The sequence below is a fragment of the Lepidothrix coronata genome, unplaced genomic scaffold (assembly GCF_001604755.1).
Source record: "Lepidothrix coronata isolate B3197 unplaced genomic scaffold, Lepidothrix_coronata-1.0 Scaffold7, whole genome shotgun sequence".
In the NCBI taxonomy this organism is placed as follows: domain Eukaryota; kingdom Metazoa; phylum Chordata; class Aves; order Passeriformes; family Pipridae; genus Lepidothrix; species Lepidothrix coronata.
The window spans coordinates 3635644-3651005 of record NW_016690187.1 but is presented as its reverse complement, the minus strand read 5'-3'; the positions used below and the strand labels follow the sequence as shown (position 1 = coordinate 3651005).

The 15362-nt window shown below is 42.2% G+C and overlaps 1 protein-coding gene across 9 annotated transcripts in view; it reads right to left on the bottom strand.

Moving 5' to 3' along the window:
* PLEKHM3 (pleckstrin homology domain containing M3) overlaps window positions 1-15362 on the bottom strand; it is a 150090-nt gene that overhangs the window by 112928 nt on the left and 21800 nt on the right. For all 9 annotated transcript variants that reach the window (XM_017834449.1, XM_017834483.1, XM_017834473.1 and 6 more), the window contains exons 3-4: window positions 13981-14916; window positions 1936-2081 (exon numbers count right to left, since the gene is read on the bottom strand). In XM_017834449.1, coding sequence (XP_017689938.1) covers window positions 1936-2081; window positions 13981-14916 — 1082 coding nt within the window. The remainder of the gene's footprint in view (window positions 1-1935; window positions 2082-13980; window positions 14917-15362) is intronic.

Genomic DNA, 15362 nt, shown 5'->3' with positions numbered 1-15362 from the left:
TGTCTTCACAGGAGAGGTGCCCCAGCCCTCAGATTATCTTTTTGGCCTCCCTGGCCCTGCTCCAATAGGTTCACACCTTTCTTGTGTTGGGGGCCAGCTCTGGAGCCGGACAACAACTAGGAGCTGGACACAGTACTCCCTCCAGGTGGGGTCTCATGATAGTAAGTTCTTCTCTAGTCTTGATCCATTCTCTGCCCAGCTTCTACTTGTGCCTGGGATTGCACATTTGATCAATACACTACTAAGGAATTATGTAGTTTCATTACAACTGTTAAGTACAGCAGCCAGAACTAAGTTGAAATAAACACCAAACCTTATCTCTGAATGGAGAGAGGAGATACAGATGTGAAAGTGCAGGCAAATATCCCATCCCACGTGGATGGGATGGAGTTGAGGAGATCCAACCAGCGATCTCAACTTAGTTGTCACACTACCACCACAGCAGATTATATCCTCTTAACTTTCCCACCCTGTCTTAATTTCTGTTCTAATAGTTGGGGATGCTGTAGCATTTTGCCACAAAGACTGGTAAAGTATCTGCACAGAATTTGTTTGTCTTCCCAAGCCACCTCATATCTGTTCTGTCTGTCTACAAAAAGTATTATAGTGAGATGACAGTAGCTTAAGTTTTTAATGAATGCTTAATCTTGAAAGTCCCATTTTCTTTTGTGCTTCAGCTGCCTATATAAAGACCACAGGAAACAGAGCACAGAGCATAGTTTTTACCCTGCAGGTTTAGAAAAAAACCAGTTAATTTTCTTGGCAGTATTAACGACAGTTTGACATGAGGTCTGCGCCCTACCATCTACTAGCCCCTTATCAGGGCTAGCTATACTACCATGGGCTAGCAAGTTTAGTCCTTGGTAAAAGCATCCAAAGAAAGAACTTTTAAATATTTATTCCTAACTTCTAGGCATGGGAGGGCTTTTTGTCTCCACACATAGCAGCTTTGTAACTGAAGAATCTTGCATTTCACAGCGCAAAACTGTCATTTTCCTGATGGCAGGCTCTGGCTACCTTTTAATAATCTCCCTGTCTGACAAATTTTCTTCAAGAGAGACCTGCTTTTCCTCTAATAGGGCATTTACTGGTTATTTTTTCCTTTTCAAATAGCACATAATAATAATATTTGCAGACACAAAACATCAAACAACCTCTCCTAACAGTGGCTGCTAGGTCTGCAGCTCTAGCATGGTCTGGATTCCTTATGAATTTGTTATTCTTTCAGCATATACTGCCTAAGATGGCAAAACAACACTGCTACTGTGTTTGCTGGCATAGTGCTTTGAGGTATGTAATCAGTTGCCCCTATCTAGCAATCAGCCACCGAGGCAGCAGCAAATAGCATATTACAAAAGTTTTAGAAAAGCTCTTGTGTGGCAAGTGAACAACTGTAGAATTTTCTCCTTATGTTACTTTTGTCTGTCTTGTCCAACCGAGTGCTACAGCAATGTCCTCCTAGTCTCCTCAAAATGTTCCTGGCAGGAGACAGGGCACACTGCACCCCACAAACACTGCATGTGGGCATTTCCACAATTTAGCATCCACCACTAAGCGGTGCCAATCCTTAGCCCCTGGTGCTCATGAAACAGGTACTTCTCAAGGGCCCCAATAACTGCAAAGATTAGGACTAAAAGAGAGGCTGCAGTGTGCTACCACTCCCTGTCTCTTGAACAACTAGGTAAGCAATGATGAAAAAGATGCCACCAAGAGGAGCATGGCTACCCCTGTGGAGGAACACCTTAGGCCTGGCTAAGGAAACTGTGATTAAAACATCTGTCTTGCTGAGAGAGTGTGGCTCATTCTGACAAGTGGGACAAAGAAGACAGTATTAGCAGTCAATGCCTGTAACCTCCAGGCTGCTGAAATGTCTCTGTTTCTATCTAAAGAGCAATTCAGTTCACTTGCTAGCAAACCAACCTGCAGGGAGATTACCTTGTATTTGGAAGTGTCCCAATTATGAACTAGCCGTGCAGGGATGAGGAAGCTGTCATCCACGTGGCAGGTGCTGCAGTAATACCATCCACTGTAGCTGCACACCTTGGCTTTTCCATTGGACAAACCTATGGAGCGCTGACAGCCTAGAGAAGAGAGAAGGAGAAAAATCTGGGTTTGTACATCATGCCAGAGGTACACACTCAGGATGGAGTCAGAAAAGTAATTATTCCTTCATCTGAGACCCTTTTAAAATTTCATTTACCAATGAGATATTTCTCATTCCCTAAAAAATAAAGGAATTCTTAAACTACTGCTGAAAAAGCACACACTAACTAACTTGGGCATCTTGACAGAGTTCAGACAGCAGTCAAAGGATACTTACCAATTCTTAAGAAACAAAGGCACAAGACTTACTTTGAGACACTGGGCATTTAAAAGCCATGGCCATCTGAAAGTCATGCCCTGAAGCTTAGATAGAAAACAGCAGACCACAGAAGTATTATGAGCTTGCTCCAGAGAGCTCCCATTTTCCCCACAACAGAATGGGCCGGCACTGCCTGCCTGGAGGAGTGCAAGCCAGCTCCTGCTGACAGCCAGGGGGGACGCTGACTTGGCAGGTAGGATTCAGCCACACAATTAGCACAGCCAAGGCAAACCACAGTCAAACCATGAATAATAACTGTGAGCAGCAGTCACATTGAGAATGAGTAGTTCTTGACTAGCAGCAGTGACACAGCTCAGTTTCCAGCAGGGTTTTTTTTTCCGTACGATTGGATTACCCTGTGTCTTACAAGGTCTGAGGTCTGCCTGTACTTTTTTCACAGCTGGATCCCTTGCCTCTTCCCATGCCCTCTTGTGTGGAGTCCCTGGGGTAAAACAATGTATTCAAAAGCTGCTGCTTTAGTTGGAAAGAACTAATGCAGAGCTCTCCTTCACCTGACCACCTGTTTTCACAAAACACATAAAAACTGAATGTGCTTGACACCTCTGTCTTTCAATAGTGACTAAAACGAGCCAACAGGTTCAATTAATATTAGAGTGGATGGTTAAAGACAGACAGCACAGTCACATTAAACAATCTGCTCAGGAAGTGAGGCTAAAAGTGTCTGAGTAAGATAAAAGATGTCTGTGGTTGTTAACAACACCTCTTTGATACACCACATATGATGGTATTTTTGCTTTTCCTTCAAATGCCAGTGTTCCCATATTACATTTACAGCTACAGCCACAGCTCTAGAGCTCTGCTGCAGCAAGTGCTGTATGTTCTGATGGTCTCTGCTGCAGCTGGTTAGAAATGCTGATTAGCAGAATCCTGGTACATCACTTTTATAGAAAAAGTATTAGTTAAACAGAATTTTTCAGGTAGAAGTCAACTGACGACTGCTTTTGTCAATATAACTGATTTAGTGTCATTATGTAACTCGTCCCATTGAAGGCATCTTTTCTCCCCAGTAGAAGTTACCCTGATTTGAGGAAAGATTGCAGCTCAGATATTCTAGGCATACATTGAACTCCTCCTTCCTCACATCAACCGATGTTACCATGCCCCCTCTGCTCTAATCAAAATAATTACAATAATCTGACCAATACAATTAGCTCACTTCCTCCTCTTCCACACTCCAGAGCCATTTGGCCACTGATTCTCTGCAATACGCACTATCAAGTGAATCAGTGTGGGACATGTCCTGTGCTCATCTCTCTCTTCCCCTCCCCTTTTTTTTTTTTTGCAGTGAAGATACACAGTTTCTTGAAAAAGGCAAATATATAAACAGGTCAGTTGATGAAAGAGATAATTATGTTAAATGTCTCCTCCTTTACCCTTCGTAAGACCAGAGCATAAGTATAAACATGTATCTTAAGTGGCATAACTCAACATACATAATGCAAACATGTGATCTCAGCTAATAAGCAAACAGAAAACACAAACATTATTAAAGTAAACTATTATCATTGTAGAAATACTTTTTTGTATGGTGAATATTAGCAGCACTTTTTGCAAAGCACTATTTTAGGGCAGAAAGAATGCAAGTATCACTTCTATAAGGGTAAAGTAAATTCAAGTAATTCAGGAGCGTGTTACTAAAAAAAAGATGACCTCTGACTGTGGCTTGGGATCAGAACTTAGAAGTCAACAACTTCATATTTTCCTCAGTGCAAAACATGCGTTTTCCTATTTTTTCTGTCACATTCTTTTCTTTTTTTTTTAAAAAAAAAGTAGTTTCCTCAGTGGTCAGTTAAGAGTTTCCACGCAGTCCTGCTCCACTATGCTGTTATGAAGTCAGCTGGCACACCTGTTAGTAAGCCCAGTATCAGTACTATATGTAGTACATATAGAACTATTTTTTTTCATGTTTTTAAATGCATTTTTATATAGAGCTGAAGGTTTTGAACAGCTGACAAGACATGAAATACCAGTCCTGTTTGTCTGACTCCAGACTCATCTGACTAGTAGCCCTGGAAGATGCTTGCAGAAGATACTGAAACTGTTGCTAAGGAGCCCATGTTTTTTAAAGCACAACAGAGGTAAATCTTGCCCTTCTGTAAAGGAAACATTCCCCTTTCCCAAACTAAATGGGAACAAGCCCTCAGAGAGGGTGTTTGCGTTAGCAATATCTCAGTACAGCATGTTCTTCTGCATCAGCCTTGCTAAAAGAAGTGAAAGGTTTGAATCTTTCTCCTTATTAGCTGCCTCTGAATTTCCTATCACCAAAAAACACTGCAGCATCTGCCTGTATATATCAAATAGCTCCAACCTGAGCTTTCCTTACATACAGCCATTACATCACCTTGGATGAAACAGAGACTACTAAATGACATGTATTTTCTAGCTCAGTGTGTTTGGACCAGTTAGGAAGTACTAGTGGTAAAGCTGTGTCTGAATACAAATGAAGTCTCCCAACTCAATGTCATTGAAACCTTTATAAACATTCCCCACTAGCCAACACTTATTTGTCTGGGTATGAGGATGGATTTTACCTATCACTGTGCACCCTCTGAGACTCCACAAGCTGATAGTTTGTCTCAACGCCCTAACTCCTATGTGTTGGACTGAAGGCAAGAATAAACCAAAGTTCAATTTGAATTGCCAACATCCTAAACTAAAACAATTGCAGTTGAGAAGTCACCATTTTAAGGCCTAATTTCTTGCAGTCTCTTAGAGCCAGCAACTCAGTCCACGGAGAGTTTTCTCAGGAGAGGAATGACAAAGCACAGAAGTGCTGGGGGCGAGGAGGGCTTTCTCTCCTCCTCCCTATGTCCAGCCCATGAGAACTGAAAGAAGGTCTCTGGGGTAGGAGGGTCTCAGCAAGCAATCTGGGATGCCCTTCATCTTCAGGAAGGGTAGTTCTATGAAGAGGACAAAGTGGAAGAAATTCTTACCTAAGCAGCACACATTGCTTTCTCCCTCGTTACAGCCCTTTCCTGAGCCCACATTTGTTTCCTCGCTCCTCAGAAACACAGTTTTTACACAGAGTGTTTCTCATTCCTCTTCATACCCTCAAGAAATCTTATTCTGCAAAGCTACATACAGTTGTATGGTTGGGATTTTTTTAGATGAGAATGTGGCACTGGCACCCATCTTACATTTTCCCTTACCTTACAAGCTTTGCTATTTGAAAATCACCATCTTTTCCATTCCTATCTGCTGTGATTCATAATGATGGCTATTTCTACAACCCTTTCAAATCAAGTTATCAAAGCACTGATTTTCTTTGAAGTTATGCAGTTCAAAGTGATGTAGTGTGACAAACATATTTCTGTGGCATAGACCACTTACAGTACTTTGTTTTTTTAAGATGGAAAAAACCAGAGCAAGAATGAGAGAAAAGGAAGAGGAAGAAGGAATATCTATTGCCCTTGGGAATCCTGCATCTGGACATTCAGGTACATAAACTGACATCATGTTTACCAGAAGCAAAGCTAGTACTGATTCCTGGCTTTAAACTCTTGAGCACCTCTCCCAACAGGATAATCAGAAGTAGCTGATCATCTCAGAGATCAGTAACACAATTCAGCAAATAGTTTAGGGTTCGAGAAGGGACCATGTTTACAGAGAAAACACTTATTTGCCTATATAACTAAAGAAAGCACCTTCCACAGGATGGGAGGGAAAAAGCAGCACAGCTTTCACCAAGCATCTCTCACCTATTCCTAATGCTCACACAGAATATTATCTACATAACACCTGTACAAAGGTCTGGCAAACCCTGAGTCTAATGCAAAGAGAATACCACAATATTTACTGGTACCCAAAATCATCCCTACATAAAGGATGTTATAGAGCAAGCTATAGAGGGAAGAAGTGTAGTTTTTGGTATATTGTTAGCCAAGTGAGGGAAGGAGTAATTCCAAACCTTTTATCACAGAAAATATAACAAAACAGCCTTGGAATCAAGGAAAGAAAATAGGGGTTAGGAAAAATAACAGCAAGAAAGTGCTGTTGGACACAGATGAACCTCTCTCAACAACATGTCTGTGAGCAGAGCAGGAGTATTAATATCATGTCCAAGTGAGAAGACTTCAGGAAGAAAGAAGTACAGAAGATGAGGTTAAAAAGTTATAACAAGACTCTCTCCTTGACTTAAGGTGGTGGTCTATTATGGAGGAGGAATCCAAGACACTTGAATATAATTCCTCTTCTGTGAAGCACAGGAAACAACTTCTGCCACTTTCAGGGTGTTGCATATTCTTGTGGTCAGAAGACACACACACACAACCACTCTTTTTATCCAGATACCTTTTTCTTTAATCTTTTAGTAAGTAAAGACTGCAGTAGCTCCACAATGAAACAGAGAAACTGGAAGATCAAATTAGAATCAAGTACACAACTGTTTTCCTTATTCAATAAAGTTCCTTGCTTGGTATCAGGAAAAAGCAAGTCCCTTGTGATTGTGTGCTATAATTAAATCTGTGACAGATTAGCTTAGAAGCTAATTCATTTAGAAACAACATACAATATGAAGAAAAGAAAATGACCCACAGACTTCAAAAGGCTTTCAGCTTGATAAAGGCATAAAGCAAACTAAGCAGAAGGAGCACAGCAACAAATTTTCAGTGTTAGATCAGACATACAACATTGCTCTATTTGCTCAGCACAAACAGAAGGTGAGAATTATTTCTGTTGCTTGCCTTGTGCTTCTGTGCATCTATTCCAATTCACTCCACTATGGGAAAACTCAGATTCCCAAGGAAGACACACTAACAATCCAGCTTAGTTCTCCCTCACGTCTACCCATGTTTGAATTTTCATTACCCTTTGTCCTTTTTCCACCACTACTTTCTTTCTAAACCAATTTTATTTCTAAAGAAATAACTAAAAACTTATAAACCTCCAAGCAATGTCTGACACTTTACTCCACTTGCCTATATTTTTTTGTGAGCTTCTTACAAACTTTAAAAGACAACAAAACCTGAACAGATAAAAGTCGGAAATTTTTCCGTGTTGTCAAGTTATAATTACATAAACAACATATAAACCTCATATTATTAGGAATGTACAAATCCCACTTTAATTGTAAACCAGATCAGCTTCTCCAGAAATAAGGAAGGGTTCACTAGTCCGCAACTCCCAGACTCATGTTTTTTTAAAAATTGACTCCAAAGGATGGACCAACCATTCCAAGTCAGTGAAACTTTGACTACTAGCTGTAGCTCGGAACTAAGCACTAAAATAACAGACCTCCTGACTTCATTAGTGCCATTTGAAGATACAGTGCATAGCCCTGTCTTTCCTGTCTTACACATTCCAACTCAGCTGACTTCACATACCCAGCGCAGGCTTGGTGGGTACAGGCTCCAGTCTTCACTGGGGAGACTGGCCACTCCAGAGTGACCCATCCCACCCTGCTAGAGATGTCTCACAGGCACACTGCCTCAGAGCACCTCTCCAAGGCAGATGAGATTAATCATTCCCCAGGCACCCAGGTTTTCTTCCAATCAGCAAAGATTGGATTAGTGTAGACATCCAATATTTAGACGGCTGGGGCAGGTGAAGTAAACAACACCCTTTACATCAGTCACACTGAACACACAGAGCTGTGACTTTTGCTAAGAAGATGAACAATCAAGAAAAAAAAAAATCACTGTTGGAAACAAGGTGATAGCACATATGTGTGCATACACAACATTCTGCATGTCTGTATTTTCCTTTCTAAAAGACAGCACACAAGCATGCTGTAGGTTACACAGCTAAATTCTGCCTTCCCAGTAAAACTAATAGAAGTTAAGCCTGCAAATGTAACACCAAAAAAACCCCCTAAAAGTCAAAGTGTAGGCTTGCACTTCACGTATATAAGTCAAGAACAACATTGCATCAATAAACGAGGACTAAAAATCCTAGCTGTGTGTCACATAGCAGCAACAAAATTATATATTTGGACACTAGCTTCTTATTTGGTTGGATTTTTCCAATTGAATTTCACTGGGATTTTACTTTTACCATTACTGTCAAATTCTGAGAAGGGTCAAAATTACATTTTTCCCAGAGAACTTGCTCTGAGGAAATTACAAACAGCTATGAAGACATGCTTCACACATAGTTAAAGTTTGTGACTCTTTTAACACATGGCCAGTTTACATTCTCCTGTTGCATGCTTCCAAATCCTTTCTCTGCATTCCCAGGACAACAGCAGAGGAAGAATACTATACACCTCAAGCTAATTTGGTATTCTTTCCCCCATGCCCTTATAGGATCATTCTCTGCAGTATCTGGTGCCTTGCTGAGATTCTGAAGTGCTGTCTGACAGAAGTAAATGGGAGCTACCATGGAATGACTTATTGGCAGGATTCAGTAATTCACCAGCTCTTTAGTCAGAAATGGGAACTGAACACACTCTCTGGGCCAGCTCTTGAAGTCTGCTTGCCAGCTAGGAGTAAGGAGCTAATGTGACCATAATTAATAATGGTATTCCCATTCCTACAGTTGATTACACTCATGCTTGATTCTATATACTGAGAAGGTAGATCAGAGAACAGAGCAAAGTGCAGGCCAGCCTTCTGTGTGATCAGATCCTCAGCTATGGCCAGGTCATTTAGCAAAAAGAGTCTCTACCTAACTCAGTATTCATTTCTGCTCCACAGTTAGTTTGAAGGCCACTTACCCCTGCACCACTCACTCTTTTACTTATACTGAAAGCTACCTGGTTTGCCAAGTTTCATTTATTTGATACAGCACTCACATACCTAGAAACAGCAGTTCTGTTTCTGTTTGAATACACAACTGGTTTTGTATCTCCTTGTAACACAAGGAACAACTGCACAGGAAGTATGGCTACACATTTTTGCCGATGCTATTTTGGCTGAATTTCTTCTTGGTCGCTCGTCACTACCACAGCACTACCTTGGGCACGTGAACTATTCAGATTTACACAGCACACGTATGTGTCAGAGACTACAGACACTGGAGAAGGCCAGACAGAGAACCTAAACCATTCCCACCAGTTACACTCTGGTTGGTTCTGCAGTTTCTTCTACATTGCCCCTGATTCGATCCACAGGTAATAGTTTTGCCAATAATACACTGCTTTGGCACGTGACAGAAGGGGGGGAGCCCTGCCAACACACAAACAAATGTCCTAGTTCTACAGCAGTGGACCCTCAAGCAGACATTTTCCTTCTGTGTGTGTCCCTCAAGGCTGCACATCTGTATGGATGCTCTGATGCCAAGCAAATGCACGGTGCACATTCCAGGCTTTTTCCCAGAGCAGCATGTTTTTTTCTGCTCAGTTGGTTCTGGTTACCACAGAATGAGTTTAGAAATACCACTGTTAGCAGTGGAAGTTATACTTTTGAATGAATTGAAACAGGGCCTGAAAGTCACACACAAGACTGGAAGACTGTGGTCTAAAGTGAAGATACTTAAACAATAAAACTTTTACAGTGCAAAACACATTCTTAAGGGATTTTATGGAGTCTCAAACACAGGGAAGGCAAAAAGCTGCTGAAGCCTTGGAACAAAGAGATCAATTGAAATGAAACCAAGCACAAGACAAATACAGCACTTAGAAAAGGCACCATCCTAAAAGCCCTGGACAGGTGAGAACAACTGTTATTTGAGACTGAAAATGTGACAACAGTGTTGACAGCCTTCCAAAGGATCTTTTGGTATCTTATTATTGTGATAGATTTTCTAAGATTTGTCCCCTAGTATTTTTATTTCAGTGACATGTAACAAATAAGTGGGTGTGATGACAGTTCACAAAGTATTTCCTAAATTCAAGGATATTTCTCAACTATCTGTATTTGAGAAGTTTCAACTGTATGGTTTTTTGAGAAGTTGAACGAAGTCAATGTTGCACCTGGATATTTTGGCTATTTTTTTTTTTTTAAATCACACTTGCTGGCTTTGCAAGCTACTAGGAAAATACTTTCTTTTCATTGAAGGGAAAAAAATAAATTTACTTTTACTGCAGTGGGGGCTGGTTTCAAAATAATGGCATGAGCTAGAGCAGAGGCTGCATGAGCTGAGCATGTTGCACTGGACTGTCCCCCAACCACACACATTATCACAGCACTAGATGCAGAATGACTCCTTGAAAGACAACAGCTTTTCCACCTGCTGCTCCATTTGACAGGGCTGCAAGCTCAGGAAGTAGCCCATTTACTAACCTTGGCTTCTCTGCACCTAGTGTTCAGCTCAGCCAGGCAAGTCAGTGGAGCTCTAATAACGGTATTTATCCTTTTGGCAACTGCAGAGACATGGAGAAACCAGGGAGGAAAAGACAGAAGGCACCCCAGAAGAGGAGCAAGGAAAGCCACACAGACAAATGAAAGGGTGCAGAGCACATTTTGCAGAAGGCAGAAATTCCCATATCCATTAGGACTTGCTGTAAAAAGAGTTCCTGGAAGACACAACCAACTTCTCTGGAAAAAGTGTTTGTTTTAATAAAGGACAGGGTTAAAAAAAATAAAGGTGAAACAAGAGAGACATCTAAAGAACAAGAGCTATGCAAAAACAGCAGGCAAAGGGCAGAGGCCATTTGTCTTCCCCATCTATGGAAAAGTGAAGGCACATGACAAAGAAATAGAGACCTCCAGGAGAGTTCCTCCAGGAGAAATGCCTACCTTTCCCCAGAAGCCCATAGATGGCCTAACAGGGAGACAGGATAGCCACTGAAGTACTCACAAGCAGCTACTGCTCTCTACAAGATGCTGCATGTGCCAAAGACATGCTTTCATGGAAGCTTCCTGATCCCAAATTTAGGATAACAGTTCAGGGATTTCTCTCAATCCAGGTGAAATAAAGACATCAAAAATAATAAATTCCCCCCCAACAAATCATCCTAACATGATGCATGTCTCTCATTTCCTACACAACAAAGAACAAATCATAAAACCTGATATTTATGAGTTTGGACTTGCAAGCAACTTTCACTTCACATCCCTTTGAAGATGAGGGGCAGGTCCCTTCAAAGTCTCACCTGAGTAGATCAATGCTCTCATCTGCTACTCTTGCTCAGAGCCCCAAACACTTCCCACAGGAATGCTGCTGTACTCCAGTGTCAGGGCAAGATCAAGCCCGCAGTTATATGAACATGCAAAGGACAAAGGACGCTGCCACTGAAGTGCCAAAAGTTAACTGCACATTCCAAAATGTATTGCTGTGCCAAGCCAAAAATATAAGTAATGGCTGCAAACGTAAAAGCATTTATAAAAAACTGGTCTCTTCACTGTTAATCAGTGGCCTATTCGTTCATTTTTTGAGAAATAATGCCCTGCCCTCTGCAGTAAGACAAAGAGTTAGAAATGTGGGAAAAGCTTTTGTATCTGCTGATCAAGCAAAAGAAAACTTTTTTCAAGCTGCCCTTCTGACTCCAGTGTATCAACAGTTTGTCCCCCCTGCCCCACGACTACATCTGACACCACCGCCCCGGCTTATATCACAAGTTGAAAAGTGCTAGTCAGACTCCAAGATAAACTTGTCAATAGCGAGGCACAGACATTCACATTCTTCCCTACCTGCTTGTCAGCTGTTTGTCTGGGAGCAATTCCTTGAAAAGCTTTTACTGAGGGAGAAAAGGAAAGGGGGATGCAGAGAGCATTTCAAACAGAAAAAAAAACAGGGAGGGGAACCCCACAAAGACTGCAAAGAAAAAATAAATTAAAAAAAGCCTGTCCCCATCAGGTCCTTCTAGCAACCTTCTTTATCAGAGGTTCATTGTCAATCAATTAGCCAAGGCAGCAGGGGTCTGTAGGAAGGGGGGTAGCTCGAGAGACAATGGTCTGCCCTGTTGTATTACTATTTAATCACTTTTCCTAAATAAATAAAGCAGCCCAGAGGTGCTGTCATGTCAAGGGAATTTATAACAAAAAAACCCTTCATTTTTCATTGGTCATTACTTTTCCTTCCCTCCCACCCCTGCAGGACTAGAGAGGGTTATTACTGTAGCCTTAAGTTCCATCTTTGTGTTGCTTGCCTTTGATTCCCACTCGGACCTTGCCACTTTCTGGCACTAATTTGTCAGGCCGAACAAAGGAGGGATTTGTACCTCCTGTAAGGTCTCAATTAGGAAAGGCTTCTGCTGTATTATGTGCCATTGGGACAGGACACAAAGACGGTAATTACAGGAATTTGCACTAAATGGCTGAAGAATTCACAGCAAAACTTTTCTTCCTCCCCCCTCCTCATCTTTATCCAAGCTTACCCCTCCCAGCAGCCCTGGGGAAAACTGGTCTCGGTGCCTGCAAGCTGTAATTACCACCAGCAGGCTCCTTGGGTTAAACAGCAGCCCACGCCGGGAACGGTGCAAAAATGTTCACTTGAAACTCTCCTGGACCTCTGTCAGAGAATGAAGCAAAATCTAAAAAATTTTCCTCTACTGAGCTTTGAATTAAAAGAAATTAAGAGAAAGGAATATACTGTTTACTGTCACCTGGGACACTACCTTAAAATGAGGGAGTTAATTCTGCTGTCTTCTTGGGTTTCACAAAGCTGTCTCTTGGGTTACACACTGGGCTGGACCTATCTCGGGGATACTTATTCGAGTCATTCCCAGAGTCTCCCTGCAGTTTTCACTCTCACAACTATCCTTAAAGTTAAGACATGACCATTGCCCAGTAGTGTTCAGGTAACCAAGAGTTAGCACAGGACCCAGGCACCTTCAGTTTCAGCAGGAGTTTGGCACATGAATACTCCCAGAAAAAACTGACATAAAGTCATGCAAATGTGGCCAAGAACAGACCTGAATTCAGGCAGAAGCCCATCTACTGTGACCAAATCAATAACTGCAATGAGGCTGAGGTCAACCTTCAGGATGCTCTGGCTGCCAGGTGGGTGCCATGCACTGTAGAGAGATGAGCAGGAACATGACCTGCTGGGGACTGCCAGAGGGATGAACCCAGCTGCACCCACAGCCAGTTCTGAGGGCAGTCCAGTACGTCTGGGGCTCAGTCAGCAGGTCCTGGGCTCACCCAGACATCCCCAGAGTCATGTGTGGTTCCAGAGCAACAGGAGACTCCCACCCCAGAGCACAGTGGGGAGGAGGCAGGACCCTCACAGCTCCCATATCACAAGAGAAAAACCCTCCAAAAGAGCTGTTTCTAATAGAGCGGACAATTTTGAAGGGAGTGTAACCAAAGCAAGTCAAAGACTATAGTTTAGGCATAAGGTGCCCAAATTTGCTCCACACAGGTGCTCTTGCTAAAGTAAAATGACAATGAATTGCATTCACACAGGTCCTCTCTATTTTCACTTCATTCCCAAACTGCATAAAATCATGATCTTGCCTAGGACTAGAGTCAGATGACAAATTTACAGTGATTCTGGACTACCTTTACAGTGTTCTGAATCAAGCCACCCTGTAAGGCAGCCCTGGCCCATGTAGTGCTTTATGCGCAGCATCTAAATTTTCATCAAAAGCAGATGAAACTCTAAATGTCCCATAGGTTTTGATCCACATTTTACAGAGAGCAAAGAAAGGCTAACTATGGCCACAGTGAGAGGCAGGGAACAGCTGTGTGCTGCTAGAACATATAAATGCTCTTTCAAGTGATTTTCTTTTCCTGCAGAAGGGGAGTAGGTGCAGATGCTGCAGCCTGGTTGCTTACCTGCACACTTGAAGCTCTGAACTGTGAGCCCTCTCTCTAGAGACAGCGTGGTCAGGATGCTGAGGAAGCTGGTGGTCACAGACTGGCGCTTGCTCTTTCTAAGGTCACTTCCCAAGGGCCGATCTCCAGGTTTGTTCCTAAGTGTGACCTGTGGGTTCTGAGTTAAACTTCTAGTAGCATTGGCTGCTGCTTTCAATGCCTCCATCCACTCCTGGGCCCTCTGACGAGTCTCTGCACGCAGGCGCAGGACATCTTGGGGGAAAATGACCTGAAAGCAAGAGTCACAGTCATCCTGAGTATCCGTCTGCACCGACAGGCACACATCGACATTGTAGCTCAGCAGAGGATCTTCATCAAGCCTACCGGGTTGGAATGCCATGAGATAAGACCTGTTCAAGACAAAAGTAAATGCCTTCCAGTTATTCTGGACAGTTAACCTGTAAAGAGTCCCTGATTTGAGAATATTTTGATACTCTTTAGTATTTTCAGTCAAATTCATGGACAGGAAGAGCTCCATAGGCTTCTCTAATAATCCATTGGTTTGAGAAAGGTCACTGTTATTTTCAGGCTTTGGCATATTCTCCAGTTTCTCCTGCTGTCTCGTGAAAGCAGGCACAGAAGCATGCACTGCTTCCCAAAGTTTCTGTCCCCAGTCCAGTGTCTCCCACGAGGACTCTGCCTTCAGCTGTAGCTGTGAGCTGTCCGACAGGACAGTGTCCACCACCTTGGTTTCAATGCCACCAGTAACAGTGACCCTTTGAAAACGCATGAGTGGATACACGGTGGGAAGAGTCTGGTTGCCACTGCTGTCCAAGCAATACAGGTACAGTTTGTATGGGGAGAGCTCAGCGTAACAGGTTTGCCAGTAGCTGTCATTGTCTCTTCTGACTTCTAAGTATCCCTTCTTCAGGAGATTTGGGAACACTGGCTTGTGTTCTGGAAGAAACAAAATGAGAACATTACCATTAATTATTTTTTTAATTGTCTCAAATCGCTACATCATTCTGGCTTATACACCCCTCCTACCTATACAAGGCATATCCGAGGATAGGATCACAGATTCAGCCTTCATCTAATAGGTTATAATTATCAAACACAAGCACTAACTCTACATTTGAGCCAAAGATAATACAGCACTTTTTTACCCAGAGGTACCAAAACACTCTACAAAAAGGGAACAGAGAAACATAAGGACAGAGAAACAAAGTCATTTTCCTGAGATTATCCAGGAGAATAGTAACAGAGCAACAAAACACTGCAAGTCTCCCAGAACCTAGTCCAGAAGTGGACAATACTATCAAGTAATCTATTGCCAGATAAAATAGACTTCGACAGTGAGAAACACATACAAATTAAAACACCTTACCCTCTCTTCCTGCTAC